The 16,912-nt window shown below is 41.6% G+C and overlaps 1 protein-coding gene and 1 long non-coding RNA gene across 3 annotated transcripts; both read left to right on the top strand.

Annotated features, from left to right (window-relative positions):
• The first annotated feature begins 1,450 nt into the window (after positions 1 to 1,450).
• On the top strand, positions 1,451 to 7,482 carry LOC144207305 (uncharacterized). Its single transcript, XR_013328624.1, has 2 exons — positions 1,451 to 2,669; positions 6,597 to 7,482. It is a non-coding gene; the product is annotated as an uncharacterized LOC144207305 (long non-coding RNA).
• Positions 7,483 to 8,576: 1,094 nt separating this feature from the next.
• Positions 8,577 to 11,641, top strand: sox1b (SRY-box transcription factor 1b). 2 transcript variants are annotated; one of them, XM_077727365.1, is made up of 2 exons: positions 8,577 to 9,705; positions 9,840 to 11,641. In XM_077727365.1, the coding sequence occupies exons 1-2, from the start codon at positions 9,020 to 9,022 to the stop codon at positions 10,153 to 10,155; spliced, it is 1,002 nt and encodes a 333-aa protein (XP_077583491.1). In that variant the 5' UTR covers positions 8,577 to 9,019; the 3' UTR covers positions 10,156 to 11,641. The 2 variants fall into 2 exon arrangements, with proteins under 2 accessions (XP_077583491.1, XP_077583490.1); XM_077727364.1 differs by having other exon boundaries at positions 8,599 to 11,641.
• The last annotated feature ends 5,271 nt before the right edge of the window (positions 11,642 to 16,912 follow it).

A 16,912-nucleotide genomic window follows, 5' to 3' on the forward strand; every position in this document is an offset into this window, starting at 1 on the left:
ATTCCCAGATACGAGAAAGTTCAATATACATTAGTTTGAATAATGATGCACAAGCATAAACAATGTGATAACATTGATTAGGATGGGGAAAATTGTGGGGTGAAAGGCGAAAGAAGTACTAACCACCTTCTTAATTATCAAACAAAGAGTTAAAGTTAAAATTATTACATTCAGAGAAACAGGGCTAAGGTTTTGATATATAGGGGTTGCTTTGCTTCACAAGGGACTGGTGAATAAAAGTATCACCCAAAGATAACCTGAAATAGCTACCTGGTCCCTTCTGGAAAAAATGAACTGCCTCCAAAATAAATATTATTATTGTGTTTTTGTCAAGTTGTACATATATTTTTTTTCCATCTGGTACATTTTATTTTCTTTAGCAAAACTGTTTGGGGTGCTGTTTCTAAAATGCATCATGGCAATCACACACACACACACACACACACACACACACACACACACACACACACACACACACACACACACACACACACGCCCACACGCTGTTCCACAAAAATTTTTGCAGACAGTCGTTGACCTTTTCCTGCCTTCTGTTGCTTTCCATGCTGACATGCGCTTCTCTCTCGGGTGCTGCGTCTACCATCCGCAGCAGCGAAAACGCTGACACTGCACCCCTCGTACACAAACACTATCCAGTGGCGTCCACCTGCTCTGCCAGTTTGGCTACTCTTCTGCTGTCCACTCACACACGCTTAAAAAAATAACCCAAACACCCATTTTTTTTATAGCACTGCATGTGAGTTGTAGTACGCTATATAGGTTGCAAAACAAAACAAAAAACCCGGGGCATACAAAAATACATCAGAAATTCATTCTCGCACCAGTTTGAATTAATTGAAGATAGCAGAAATTATTTACCGGATGTGCGTGTTTGGCAATAATGTGCTAGCTGGTAATGAGAGACACTTGGCTAGTGTTTGTTTAAGTGTTGGTGCCCTGAGCATGTGTATTTACATTCACGTGTAGGCGTGTGCGTGTGTCGGTGTCAGTATTTGTTCAGCTTCGCTTTCTTTTTCTCAAGGTTGCCTCATCACAGTATATTTGTGTGGATGTGCTCGCCAGAGGGAACAGAATCCATGGCAAACAATCTCTGAGTCAGAGTGGGATGGATGAATGCATTGCAACTACCATTGCATTAAAAGGAAAGGTGACACCTTCATCATGTGCCTCCCAGAAGAAAAAAAATGTTTTCGGATTTAAAAAAAATAAAGATTAAAACAGGGAATTATTCATCAAGAAAGGACAGTCATTTCTGGATGTGTCCGTCCAAATTATAGGTAGAACATTTTAGCAATGCCAATTATTCCAGCCAATCAAATGCAGGTTTCCAAAATTGCCTCCCCTTTACTGGGATATCAGTAATACCCACTGACCTATTCCATTTGACCAATGCCATTTTTAGTCAAAAAAAACATTATTTTCTCAATTGATACTGCCCCAAGAAAAGTAAAATGCTTAAAATTTAAAAATACCCTCATAAAATGTTGTTTTTCTGGTGGATAATAGTGGTGAAAAATGTAAACAAAACCTACAGTGGCCACTCACCCTCTGGGCAGACATAGCCAATTAAATGCAAATATCTCAAATTACCTGCTCTTCCTGATCATGTCATCGTAACCCGTTATTTGATGCACCTGTGATGATTGTGTATTTGTGTGGGTATAAGTGATGTCACAAAATGGCCGCGCCCATAGGGTGTGGCCTTTTTTTTGTGTGTGCTTGAACAGGACTTTCTCCGTCGTTCCCGGTCTAAGAAATTTCAATTTACTATAACTATTTGTACTACGTCCCATTGACTGGAAGTTCAAACCTTGATGATCCTGCTTGACCCCTATATAAAAGTTCACGATCCATCAAACCCAGAACATTATTGTCAACATTTGACCAAAATTCAGATTTAAATGATAACAAACAGCACTGCCACCGCAAGACAAACTACTCGGAGACCCCTGCGCTTCCATTTCCCATTCTGCCAGAATAGGACAAGCATAACGGGCTTTTTGGTCTCCACCCCTCCGTGCCACGCCAGCCAACTCCCAGCGGCCTCTCTGTTGACACAGGCGCAACAATGGTTTGCAAAAGGCCTCCCATTATGACACTAACCCCGGGCCCGGTTGCGGCCCTGCAGGGTTATCCAGTGCACAGCGGCCGGCAGTGGCCAAAAGCCCCTTCAGTATCAGCTTGCGTGCATAAGACTAAACCCCCTACCACTAGTTGCATTGTTCAGCATTATTCTGCCCCGACAATGGCAAATTACACTCTGAAAGTCATTTTCCAAAAGGGGGAAGCCAATCAAAAATTATTGTTGCTCTTTGGCTGAGCGGCCTGCCCCTCCCAAAAGCCTGGGTTTCATTCACAGCCATTATACAGACAAATTAAATAAAAAGCGAGTTAGGGGTCGGAGGAGGGCTAGAGTTTCACTGACATTCGGCCATGGCATTCAGGCTCAGGAGGATCTCTCTGAAGCAACGGGAGGGGAAAGATTTATCCCATAGTGATACAAATAAGACGGCAAGGTCGCTCATATTGCAGCCCTGCAAACTGCAGATGTGACGCAGCTTTGTGGAAATAGTGTTAGCCATTTTGTGGCTGTCCTGCCAAAATTGGGGCGCTGATAACGAGGTGACGGAGGCCCGCTGAGAAGGAAGGTATGTTGCTACTCCTGAGAGACTGAGGCTTTTCTCCTAAATCTCCTATCCTGTACTAAATATTGAAATTTGGCACTACCTGTGCGAAAAATTGCGTAACAGACATTTGAACATTGGCTGAACAAATACATGCTGTCGAAGAGTGTGAACTTTCAGTGTAACTTATTAAGAAGAGTTACTCCCTGAACTTTAACATCAATGGCAGCCAATAAGTTTATGAGACTTTACAGAAGAAACACGTCATGTGAACTGAATTCCCCCAAATACTATTTGCACCCAGGCTTGATTTTTTACTCTTGTTTCTAGTGTCTTCATCAAGCCAGCCCTGGCAGCTTTTGTCAAATAAGCAGTGGATTGGGGCAAGGAGGAAGCACATGTGAGACTGAGTGAGTGAGTGAGTGAGTGAGCGGGTTTAAAAAAAAAAAAAAAAGGTTGCTGATGGGTTGGGAAGAAAAGGGCAGTTGGAGGGGTGCCGCTCTTTGGGCTCTTTGAAAGCAGGGGATCTTGGCTGGGAGCTTGACCCCATTTAGGATGAGCGAGAGAAAAGCTCTGGAGCAATTCAAGGAAGAGGGGGTTCCAAGGGGTAGGGGCTCCTCAGACCTGCACTTAAAGGCCCTCTGCAGGAAGTCCTCATTCTTCCTCCTCTTCAGCAGCCGCGGTAGCAGCAGTAGCAAAATGCCTAATTTAGCATGTGGGAGGAAGGGAAGGAGACAGGGAGCCGAGAAAGAGGAAGACCCTCAGCCTTCTATTAGGTGGGTGGGGGTGTAACATCAAAACTCAATGGTAAATGTCACACAGAACACAAGCATTAGGGAATTTTATTTGTGTGTGCAAACCTTGTAATGTGACATTTGACAGGGGGAAGCTTGCAACAGTTGATTTTTTTTTGCCCCTTCATTTGATGGTTAAGAAAATGATCAAATACAAAAGCAATACATCCTCAATAATCCTGACAAAATTTGGATGATTCAAGCTGAATGATTTCAAATAGGAAATGGTTTAAAATAATGGAACTTTTAGTATTAGTTATTCATGCAGCTTCCGTTACGCTTACCCTGGAGAGTGTCAAGGGGGTGCTGGAGTCAATCCCAGCCAACTCTGGTGATCAATCCGGAAATGGCTGCTAGCCAATGCGTGGTTTTCAGGATGCGAGAGGAAACCACATTACCCGGAGAAAAGCCAGGCGGGCATGGACAAAACATGCAAACTCTGAAGCCGGGAAAATAATGATAAATCCACCAGACGATACAATCAGTTTTAAATCTGTCACGTGCAAAAACAACCCAAAGGGCGTTGTACAAAACAGTTTTTAAAGCATGACTGTGTTTTATTTGTCCCTATTTTTAACCAGATCAATAAAATATCATACAATTACAAATACACTAGCATAAAAATGCATTTTCAATTAGGTAATATTTTAAATCAATGAACGCTGTTCCATCAACAATATGCCTGGTGTAACCATCAAACAGTTTTTTTTCTGTCGTCTTTCATTTTAAATGTTTATCCTATTCAAATTTAACATGTCAAAATGTGTTTTGGCTCATGAGGCAACTTACCTTTTTGTGTTTTTAAAAGTTCTTATTTTATCGCCATTGTATGGTGGATCTATCGTGAACTAACAAGTAAGAAATGTGAGAGAGAAAAAAATCAACAAAGGTAAAGTCTGATTATTTTTTAGCACAAGACTGATTTGTAGATTGTTGATTGTTTAAAATTTAGATTTGTACTAAATAAAGATAAAACATCTTACGACAGTTAATTTCAACATGCATTTATACAATTTATTGGGTATCAAGTATGCAACAGTTTACTTGAAAAACACAATCATTTAGATTCCACAAACATTTGTGTCTGTCATTGATAACCATAAAATTACTAGATTTTCAACAGTTGTGCTGTATGTGTGTGCGTGTATGTGTGTGTGTGTAATACCATCCATGCATTGTCTCCGACTTTCTCAGTCCCTCAAAGGGACTATCATCGTTAGTAATCCTTTTTTCGGTCGACTAATCTGTTTTCGCTGGGGTTACTTCTACCCTCCGCATCACTCATTCCTTCTCCACAGACCCCACCCCCTCCCCCCTCTCCTCCAGCATTTACCCCATTCTTTATTTTCTTTGCTTCTTTAACTGCTGTTTATTCGAAAACCTTGCAAAATGATAAATGCATCTGAAGCTATGCCAATTGTTCCCTCATCATTATTTCACAGATCATGATAAAACCCTGTTTGTTTGTGAGGGTTTTTTTTCCCACTTTTGTGCAGGCGTGGCAGTAAAGTGCTTACCACGGTACCTTTCTGAGTCAACTCATCGGAGAAGCATGCACTAATTAAATTAAAAATAGGCATGTGTGTGAGCGTGTAGGGTGAGAGAAGAAAAAAAGCAGAAGCAGTTCAAACTCTCTGCAGAAAACAAGAAGCACCTCAATGCAATCCACTGATTGCACTTGTAGGACACCAGATTGGTAAAAAAAATGTCTTCTATTATGGTTTGGAAGGAAAACCCACACCCATTACTGTCCTTTGTGGAATAATTTGCCCCCTCTCCCTGCGCTAAAGGAACTATTTTCAGAGAAAGAAACTATTAAGAGTCAAAAATGTTCAGATAGTTTTCCATATAACAAAGAAGGAGAAAATCAACACTGACAAATATGTAGTCATAATGTGAAACAGTTTAGAAACTTTCAAACTGAGGTTTGTGATTGTATGGTGCTCGGACGTTTGGTCGCCGGTCTTTTGGCCGCCGGTCAAATGGTGACAGAAAGTTTACTGTTGAAACCAGCTCTCAAAATTATATTAATGAGAGAGAGAGTTTAATATCTAAGAGAGAGAGTTTACTATCTAAGTACTGTTTACTATCTAAGTACATTTGACTGACGACCAAAAAACTGGCGACCAAAAGGGACCAAAAGACCGGCGACCAAACGTCCGGTCACGTTTTGGATGATGACAATAAAGTCTTTTGAATTTACCACTTTATGGGAGACGGAACAGACGAGAGCTTCTTAAAAAGTTCTAGTTGTAGTTCTTTCTACATCACCAGGCAGTACCTTAGTCTTTATAATGTGTTAACTTTAGCAATTTGAAATTCAAGTGCTCAAATTCAGAAATTCCAACGCATCATTTTGGAATGACATGATGAGACCTGATGTAAAAAGGTACCTCACAGATTGCTGCTACCACTTTTAAATGACAAACATTAAAATATATAGCTTTTTTATCATTTAAAACCATCAAAACCACTCTATTTTGTACAGATTGTAGCATCAACCTGGTCAAAACGAGCACAAGAAAAAGAAACACAGGTCAGAGTTCAGACATTTGGAGGGATGGGGGGTGTGTTTGCGCGTGTCTACGCGCTGAGCTCCAGAAGAGCTGACAGCTTGCTATGACAGAGATTCCACACTCAGGCTTGTCAATGCACAGCAGATATGCCTTTGAAGCATGTGTCTGATGGATTGTTGTTAACAAGTGATCGATCACTCCAGCCCTCAAAGCAGGGTTATCAAACTCATTACAGACTAGTTGTTTCTTTGGATAAACGTGGCATTTCGTTTAATACTATTCATCTCACATATCTGACTGAAACACGTCCAAAATTCTTCTTTTCTAAATTTAATGATGCACTTTCTTTTATTATGGCAAATGTTTTGATTTTTGATTTGATGTTTTGACATTCGGATCTACCAGATTTAAAAATGCGGAAATTAATGAAATTCTTAGAGGTTTACATACATTTACATTAGAGGTTTTTCTCACTGTGAGTAACATCAACACACAAATGCCCAAGTGGAATTTCATGTGGTTTAAAAAATGTCAACTCCAAAGTAATTCCGAGACACAAAAACTGATAACAATCTGATCCTATTTTTTAATGAGACACACCTCTAATTCACTTTTTGTCATTGTTGTTCTTGTTGTTACAGAACGGTGTTTTTCCTCCCCAGTTCCAGTCCCGCCTTTACAGATAGAATGCTTCTACAAATGTTGGATCATGGATGAGAACGTCAACGCACCCAAAAATTAAAGCGCACACATCGCCTCATAATCGTATCTTGTGATCTTTACCAAACTTAAAATCTGTACAGGGAATAAAAATAAGTGATGGTGATTCTAAAGGCCAGTGAACGAAGGGTCCCAGAAAATGGAAAATCCCCAGCAGTGCAACAATCAAATGTGAAAGCACTAAAGAGTCTTTCACACACTGCCTCGAAAACACATTGCGAAAACAAAACCATGTAAGCAAAAAAAAATGTCTTGATGTGTGTGGGACTGTCAGGCACGTTGTTTTTTTTTTTTTATGGAGACTGAAACAACAAGTCTGGCTGCAAGTCAACAACAGGTCCATATGAGAGCCAAATCTCAGAGCTCATGCATGAAATAACTTTGGTTTAATTCTTTGTCACAATGCCCAAGATGAAGCAAAACAATGCGACAAGCTGACGAGCGGCGAGCTGCTCCGTGCAGCCACTCAACAAGCAGCAGGTGCCACGGAGCTCAAGAAAGGAAGTGCTGACAGACAGCAGCTGAGAGACCCAATCAGATTCAACTTAAGGTTGATTTCATTAGGTTTGAGCTGTAGAATCTGCATTATGTTGTTTGTTTAAAAAGTCCCTTTCCCAATACTATGTCATCACTCAAAATTCTCTCTCTCTCTCTCTCTCTCTCTCTCTCTCTCTCTCTCTCTCTCTCTCTCTCTCTCTCTCGATCTATATATCTATATCTTTATATAGATATGAAAGTTGTAATGTATTTACATCTGACAATTTCATTTACTCTATTTTGTCAATTAAAGGTAATGATGGTGCAGAATATTGATGTTCTTTCCATATTTTTGAAGGACTGCTTCACAAGTATATGATTGTAATTCATTAAATATATTTATTTTGTCTGAAATGTAGTTCTGTCCGCAGTTGTTCTTATAAATGACAATAAAGTTCATAAAGGTCAAGAAGAACGCAGGAGATTGTGTTATTATTTTAGGAATGGCAGATGGCCGTTATTCTCTGTGTTAAACATATTTCTCTCATGTTCACCACGGCTCTGGAAGGAAACAAAAGAGCGCTTTGAATGGCACGTGCTCTGCGCCGTCAGTCAACCGTCTCCTAGCAACAGACAACAGAAATGCACCTGTGGCTCTGAATGGAAGAGAAAAAAAACTGTCGAAAGCGCCAGGATTTAGTCTTTATTTATTAAAAACATGTTTCGGCGATGGTAATTCTAACGTCTTGTTTCAATATACCACATTGATCCCTGCTATTGCTGGCAATCGACGTCCCATCTATTTAAGAACTACAGAAATCACACCGCCCTTTATATCAAATTGTAAGGAATATGTTTGTAATTTGATCAATATACCCCTTATCATCACAAGAGTCACAGAGGTGTTGGAGCCTATCTGAAGCAAAACCTGAACTAGTGCAGCCAATCCCAGGCCAAATAAACATCCACAACATGGAGAATTACAAATACATTTTGATGATATGGGAGGACACTCCATTGACACTTTTCTTAAACATCCAAACTACACATTAAGGACGTGGCGCGGTATTGAACTCTCGATATCAAAACTGCGAAGCAGACATTGAAACACTCAAACTCCATAGCATCTCCTGTTTTTTTTCTAAATCCAAAATTCTATAACAAGTTACGTTAAAAATGTTTTCTGTTTCTTTGTGTGTGTGTGTGTGTGTGTGTGTGTGTGTGTTTTATAATAAAAATGGTAATAAACAAAAACATAAAAGCTCGTTTTTAGGTCGATTCCATTGTTAATCAATTCGTGGTGAATTAGCTGATGACCTTGTGAAGGAAATGACAAGCTGAGTTTGACACGTCCGCCTTTAAAGGGTTTCGGAAAGGAAGTTCTAAAGAGACGTATATTTGAATATTGTCCGTTTTCATCTTGACGCTAAAAGCAAGCCGGGCTTGCAGAGTGGCTGTGACGTCACCGCTGTGGCCCGCTCATGCAAATGACGTCCCCGCTCGAGCGTCTCCATTGGCCGCCCTCGCTCATTTAGCGGCTGTGGGCGCGCGCGGCCCGGGCACGCTCGGTAACTTTTTCCCAGCGCATGCAGCTCCGAGCGGCGAATAACCGGCTCGCGCACGGGATCTTGCCGCCTTCGGGAGCTCCGTCCTGACGGATGACAGCAAGCAAGGGAAAGAGTATACCCAGGGGAGCTGAAGATCAACTTTCCCTTCTCGGACAGCACCCTTCGTTCTTCTTCTAATTGTTTTTGTTTTTGTTTTCTATATTATTATTTTTTCTTTTCCATTTCTTCTTCTTCTTTATTCTCGAGCATCCTCGGGGCGTCGAGGCGGCCCGAACCCCCTCCGCCGAGAGGCCAAGTGAATGTACAGCATCATGATGGAGACGGACTTGTACTCCCCCGCCGTGCAGCAGGGCAACCCGTCCAACCCCCCTGGGGGGGTCGTCGTCGGCGGTGGCGGCGGCGGCGGTGGCAAAGTCCCGCAAGAGAGAATCAAGAGACCCATGAATGCCTTCATGGTGTGGTCTCGCGGCCAGCGGCGAAAGATGGCCCAGGAGAACCCCAAGATGCACAACTCGGAGATCAGCAAGAGACTAGGGGCCGAGTGGAAGGTGATGACCGAGGCCGAGAAGAGGCCCTTCATCGACGAGGCCAAGCGGCTGCGGGCCATGCACATGAAGGAGCACCCGGACTACAAGTACCGGCCGCGGAGGAAGACCAAAACACTGCTCAAGAAGGACAAGTACTCGCTGGCCGCTGGGCTGCTGGGCAACGCGACGGCGGCGGGGATGGGCGGCGCCGTGGTCGGCCCGCGACTGGACAGCCCCGGTGGAGGCCACCTGGGCTCCAACGCGGGGGTCTACACGGCGCACGTCAACGGCTGGCCCAACGGCGCTTACTCGGGACAGGTGGCGGCTGCAGCGGCCGCCCACGCCATGATGCAGGAGGCGCAGCTGGCTTTCACGCAACACCCGGCTGGCCCTCACCCGCACGCTCACCCGCACGCTCATCCGCACTCTCACCCGCACAACCCTACGCCCGTGCACAGGTACGACATGAGCGCCTTGTCTTACAGCCCAATCTCGAACTGCCAGAGCTACGCGAGCGGCTCTCCCCCGGGCTACGGGGGGATCACCGGGTACACGCATCAGCATCACGGCGCCGGCTTGTCTCCCTTGTCAGGGGCGCTCGGGGGTTCCCTGGTCAAGTCAGAGCCCAGCGCCAGCCCCCCTTTGTCCACGGCGAGACAACAGTGCCCTTCCGGGGACTTGCGGGACATGATCAGCATGTACTTGCCCACCGGAGAAGCGGCGGCAGCGGGGGACTCGTCCGTGCAGGGGCGCCTGCATATGCTCCACGCGCAGCACTACCAGGGGGGCGGCGGCCACGTGAACGGGACCCTTCCCTTGACGCACATTTAATAGCAGTCAATGTTTTAAAAGCACTAAACAGCAACCAAATATTCCAAAGGAGAGGTGGGCCGCTGCTTTTCGCGTGAAAATTGGCGTTAAAAGCCAAAAAAAAAATGCAATCACCTTGAGCTAAACAACCCCCCCCCCCCCATAACCTCCCATTTAATTCCAAGTTTGCTTCTTTTGTCTGCCCGTGCTTGATACAACGACACGGTGATTTATTTGATTTTTCAGTAAAAGAGTTTGACATTTTTTTTAAAAACTCCATTTAAATTATAATCCTCCAGTTCTGCGGTTTTTTTCTAAGATTTAATTTTTTTCCCTGCCCCCATTTATACTTTTGCGTGGAATTTACGGCTCTAGCTGTTTAGCAAAGGAGGAAGGCGTGCAAATGTGTTTTGAAAAAGTTTCCCATGCAGCAATATAAATTGATTTAAATTTTTAAAGCTTGTAAACCCGTGAGTCTGTCGCTGTAATTTGAGTTTTGTTGTTGTAAGTGTTGTTCATGGTGAATAAATATGCCTATTATTGAAAACGCGTTATATGCAATTGTATTGTCAGGAACTAAGAAAACACAAACCTAATTTTACATTATTGGGATACCTTTTATTTTTTAGCAATTCCAAAAATGTTAAACATCTTCAGCCAAGAACATGATGTGACACAGGGACATGAACGCGAACATCGATCGATTCACTTCACTAAGCGTGACTATAAATATTGAGATATTTATTTTTTGTGATGAAATGTATAAGTGAACTTCAGCTGTAAAATATTTTCCCTCATGATGTCTTTTGCAGGCCTATGCTAAATGGTTATTTGCCACATTTTTTCACTGTTTTGTTTTAATTATATAAAGGAAGTAAATAGACAAATTCATTTTCAATTGCATATAAATTATTGTTGTATGACACATTACAATCATTTTTTATCATCTTTGAAAAATCAACATGAGCTTTTATTTTATTATAGACAGAGCTTTCATGTCATCATTACAATACTAATTGTAATGCATTTTTTAATATCCCTCAATTTGATTAATTCTCAACATTACAAAAGAGAAAACTTTTTCAAATCACTTAGTGATGTTTCCCTTTTTAAACCCATAAAAGATCCAGACTATAAACACGCAAAATATTTCCCATTTAAAAACTCACTTTCTCTTTTTACGTCAGTGCCCAAACTGCTAAAACGTATCACTGGAGATAAACGTACATATTTTCTCAAATGCTTAACTAAAGCAATTGGTAAAGTTGCTGTAAGCTTTCATAATTACAAAGAGAGTGGTTTCATCCCTTCATTAATCCACCTCTAATTTCATTTATATTGGTTATATTCAATCGGTGCCATCATGGTCACAAGTCCAGTAATCAAATACCATGTGTATCTGCTAGATTATGTTGCAAACTTGCATCTTAGCTATTTCTTTTTATAAGTCAAACTTCCAGGCAGGTTATAGAGGCCTGCTTGAATGGCTAAATGGAGCAGGAGTGTTTTGTCTGGATGAGAAAGGGGATAAGTGTGGTGGCTTTGGCTGAATTTCCCGGAATGGTGTGTGTGTGTGTTTGTGTGTGTGTGTGTGTGTGTGTGTGTGGGGGGGGGGGGGGGGTTGTTGGCAGGATCGTCGTCCATGCACTCCCACCTCCCCCCCAAAAAAGCTTCCTTAGGAAATACTTACTATGATGACCTACATTTTCTTGACAAACAAGTTCAAATTGAACTACAAACATACGGTTCGCTCCCTAAATGTCTCATTTGCTTAAAGAACTCAAAAGCACAACCAAAGAGTGTGCATGCCTCATACTGACTACAGGCAACAATAATACCCCAATTAATGTCATCAATCAACAATGAGGGGAAAAAAAGAAGATCTGTGTATACATCCTCAAAATCTACCTCACAATTTTACAGAGATATTGTGCACGAATTACGAAGGATTAGATAATTTAAGCAATTCATTCATCTATTCAAATCCAGATTTTAAAAAAATCTGTGGTATATACCTGCCCATTTCAATTTGTACACTTCAGAAAGAAGTAGAACAACAAAGCAATCAAATTAAAAACAATATCTATAGTTTTGTGTTAAGATTGGCTTGGGCTTTTCTCCCACTTAAATACTTTGATATGGAAGCATTTGAGCAAAATATTTAGTAGCATTGGAAAAGATTATGTGATGCGAGATGGGGTGCAAAAGTAGGTGTACAGTAGTTAAACAAAGAAATCAAGGGTCAGAATAATGGAAAAAAGTTTTGACAGTTGATTGTTTTTCTTTACTGTATACATACTTTTCACTCACTGTATGGATATTATTTGAAAATGATACTAAATCTGTAAAGTGTGATTGTTGGTTAATTTATCTGTTATCTGTTGTGTATTGACTATATTTGTTTTCCACTTGAAACCTGCATGGTTCATCTCTACAATAAATGTTAGTAATTCTTTTCTCTCATTTAAGGAAAAGTTCTTACAAACACGTTTGATATTGATGAATTTCACGCCAAAATATAAGTACGATAGTTCAATTAAATGAATACATATGCAGACAAAGAGTTTACTCTAATATTTCTTTAAAAATAATCATCAGTACTTTTTCTTTGTGTTAGCGAATCTATCTGATACTTCTAAAATTGAAAGTTAAATCCTGTGTGGGGTTTGGATGTTTGCCTTGTGCCTGCGTGGGTTGTATCTGGGTACTCACCACCCACATCCCCAAATCTCGCATGGTAGGCTGACTAAACACTCTAAATTGCATGTCGGTAGGAGTGTGTGATTGGTTGTTAGTCTTCATGTGACTTGCGATTGGCTGGCAACAAATTCAGGGTGTACCCCATCTTAAACTCATAGTATCTGGGTGAGTTTCCAGCACACCCGCGAGCGACCCTGGTGAGGATACATGGCTCAAAAGATGAACGAATATTGTTTGTGAGTGGATTTTTAAAAGGTGTCTGTACAGCCCCACCCACCAATTATCCATTTCCAAAGGCACAGAAGAAGAAAAGCCGGGTCATCGTTCAAATTGTAACACCTGAGTGAAAGACTCTCTAGTTTCAACACAGGAAATCCTTTAGTCAACTGACAAGTATTTTTCACAACAATGATCCAATGAAAGAATGAGAATTGCTGGGATGAAAACATCATTGAACTATTTTGACTATTTTTAACTATTTTGCAGGAAGCTTTAAACAATTGCAGAATTAAAAAAAAAACAGGTTAATATTTTTCATAATGAGATAGATCTGTATTTTCAATGGTCAAAATCATGGCCTTTGAAAACCACAGCTTTTGAATTAAAAAAAAGGCATTACTACTTTTTAGAATTTTTTATAGATAAGCAGTCACTGAACATTCAAACACAGGAACTGTGAAGCAAATATGCCAGTCAAACAAATGTAGTCATCAAAGTTTCAAATTAAATAACATGATGGTTATCTTATCAGTCAGTATTGGCCACATCATTTGGCATGACTTTAAATAGTCTATAAAGAGCTAAACAGCACCTTTTACCCCTATGACAGTTCTTACTGTTTTCCAGTACGCTGATCAGATTGGAAATAAATTCATTGTCATCATTTGGGAAAAATTCTTTGCAGTGATAAGGAAGTCATGACGTTGTCAACTAATGCCATACATTTCGTCCCATACCATTTTACAGTTCACGATTGGACCGTAAAACAACCCCCTCCCCTTCCTAAATGCTCCTAGTGTCCTAAACAGGGATAATCGCCGTCAGTTTATCACGCCTACGCATACCCCCCCTCCTCATCCTATAAAAGCCTTCACCTCCGAGGTTGGACGCGGTCCTGTCACGGGAGATTACGGGGGGGCCGATTGCACGAGACCGAATGTGGTGCAGAGAGATTAGTGGGGCCGCCATTGAAAATAGCAACGGGGCAGACAAATTCTACACGAGAGGGCCTTATCGTGCAATTACACGTTGACACGTTTTAACCATTTTTCTGCCTCCTAATCCGAGAGCCCCCTCCCACTTCCAGGAAGGGAACCACTGGTGTTGCTGGCTGCCTGACTACCTCAATTAGCCTGATGCTTCACTTTCTTTTCTCATGGTTTGACACCACAGACTATGTTTGGTTGCCTTTCTAAACTGTGTGAGTACCCCAACCTGTCTGATGGAATCCAGGATAAATCAGTGTTGATTTGGAATGAATCAGAGACCCTCCCTACTAGCTCCAATCCCGGGAACTGATGTCTCCCTTGCACTTTGACTGCTTTGACTAAGTCAGCAAACATCAGATGGAGCGCAGTGAGTGTTGTTCCACCAGGTTGTTCAATTCAATTAGAGCTTTCGTGACAATCAATTAGGGAGGACCCCCAAGATCTCCCAGGGGGGCCATAATCATCATGCCCCATCTGCTTACATGGCAGCGGGGAGCCCCGATGGGGCCAAAAGAATGCTACTAAATTACCGAGGGAAAAAATATTAGGCAAAATGATAAACCAATGGCTGAAACCAGCGCTAACGTGTAAACACATGCTATGAAGGTTGAACACATTATGTCACTTGCTCGTTTTTAGTTATATGCCTTTATTTTCTATTGATTTGTGGAGATTACAGATCACATTTAAAGATTTATCCATGTGATGTTTTTACTGGGATCCTAGAGGTGTGTGTAGATTTATTGTCAGTCTTTCTGTCCACTGCAGTATCTCATCTCATTTTTTGAACCGCTTTATCCTCATTAGGGTCGCCGGGGTTGCCGGAGCCTATTTTAGCTGATTCTAGGCTAGAGGCAGGGGACACCCTGGATCTGTGGTCAGCCGATCGCATGCGAATCTGAATGATGTGCCTCTATACAAATTGCACACAAGAAAGTGCCAACTGAAATCAAAACCTAGATCCCAGAACTGTGAGGCCCACACGCTAACCACTCGTCCACCTCAGTTTTGATTTAAAAATATATATATAAATAAATAAATAAAATCAGACATAGGCAACATTGACTTGACAAAAAGCCTAATTGTCATCATACCCAGCTGCATATGACGAAATTGGTAGTGCTTCTCCACAAGCACGCCCTCCAAAAAACGACATTTTTAAGACTGGATAGCACTCCGCCACAATGGATACATCTTATCGTCCCTTAAGCGCAACCAAGCAATCCAGGCGACTGCAAGTTGCCTCGCCGATGCCAACAAAGAATAAAATGGATCACTTACCTCTCATTGTCTTCTGACTTACCTTCAGTCAGCCAGTAGAAGGCAGATCCAAGCCCAACGTCCTTCTTGTTACCTCACTTCGAATTTATTCCATAGAAAGGATTTGTGTTGTCGTGTCGTGCTACTGCAGGTTCAGAGTCCTAATGGCAGTTGGAAAAAAGCTGTCCTGTTAAATGTTTTGAGTGGTTAGTGCACTGGCTTCACAGCTCTGGGGTCCTGGCTTCCAATCCAGGTCGGTCCACCTGTGTGGATTTTGCATGTCCTCCCTTAGGTTGTGTGGGTTTTCTCCGGGTACTCTATTTTCCTCCCACATCTCAAAAACATTCACGGTAGGCTAATTGGACACTCTAAATTGATCCTAGGTTTGAGTCTGAGCATGAGTAGTTCTGAAAAGGAAGGATTAAATGAATGAATAACAGATGCTCACAGTTTAAGCAAGGAAAATTATTGGGGTGATTTCAAAAGTACTTGTTTCAAATTTGCATTTTTAGATAGTAGTTAGACACTGGTGTCATCGTGGGGATTTAGCCCGACTTCAGCATGGAATCAATTCCCACGCATTGCCAGTGTGGTGGCGTATAAGCCCTGCGAGTGATCTGGCAACCAATTTTTGGGTGCAGTCTGCCTTTTGGTCACAGTCAGCTAGGATAGACTCCAGTACCCCGTGAACCTGTCAAGGATAAGCAGTGTTGAAAATAGATGGTTTGATAGATAGCAGCCATGTATGATTTTAATGTCATTTGCTCCACATTTCACATTTGAATGGATTTGACAATGAAGTTGTCACATCAATAGCCTTGCATCGTCCATTTCGAAGACAACAATCAAAGGTTTGAGAAAGTAATACTGAATTTGGAAATTGGCTATAGTAGAGGTGTCAACAAGCCCTCAACGAGACAGTGTAACATTGCACATTGCAGGTGAGCTCAAAGCCATGTCTAAGTGCAGGAGCAATTATCTCTAATAACATTTCCTTGGCGGGTTAAGACACATTGGAGAGAAGGGGGAGGGAGAAGAAAGCTCCAGAGTAAAGAGAAACAGGAAACACTAACATAATTATCACAGTAACTCAGGCTCAGCCAAATCACTGCAGTTAAAAGGTCTCCTGCCGGCCCAAAGGCCAGCAAAGCACCAATGCGGTGAGGATCTGCCTCATTTACAGACTACAGGTGGGACCCGGTTCATGATTCTGCGACCTCCCATCGCTCTGGCCGTAATAAACAAAGCTCAATTAGTGCCAATCACTGGTAAGCGTGCAAGAATTACAGTGCTTGCTGTTTGACATGCAGCCACTTGTGTGTGCTCAATCCCATTTGAAAAAAAAACACAAGGGATTGCAAGGGACTTCTTGTAAATGAACGTTGATTAGTAGTTAAAAAATCTGCCCATTCACATGAGTTTTTTTTTTTTTTTAACAAAGCCCTGCTTTAAAATGAAATTCTTGGAACTTGTCATGCACCTCTAATACAATTGCATCTAAGGTTATATGTTAAGTAGGAAATTTCAATCTCACAGTAACAAGAGGGTGAGCATGCAGATACAGGAAAGACATTTTAGACATAAATAGATATATAAATAAATAAGTGTGTTGCTGAAATATATATATATATATATATATATATATATATATATATATATATATATATATATATATATATATATATAT

The sequence above is a fragment of the Stigmatopora nigra genome, chromosome 1 (genome assembly GCF_051989575.1).
Source record: "Stigmatopora nigra isolate UIUO_SnigA chromosome 1, RoL_Snig_1.1, whole genome shotgun sequence".
Taxonomy (NCBI): Eukaryota; Metazoa; Chordata; class Actinopteri; order Syngnathiformes; family Syngnathidae; genus Stigmatopora; species Stigmatopora nigra.

Bases quoted from the DNA above. Each gene is read 5' to 3' on its own strand.
- sox1b (XM_077727364.1), top strand. From the start codon at position 9,020: ATGTACAGCATCATGATGGAGACGGACTTGTACTCCCCCGCCGTGCAG.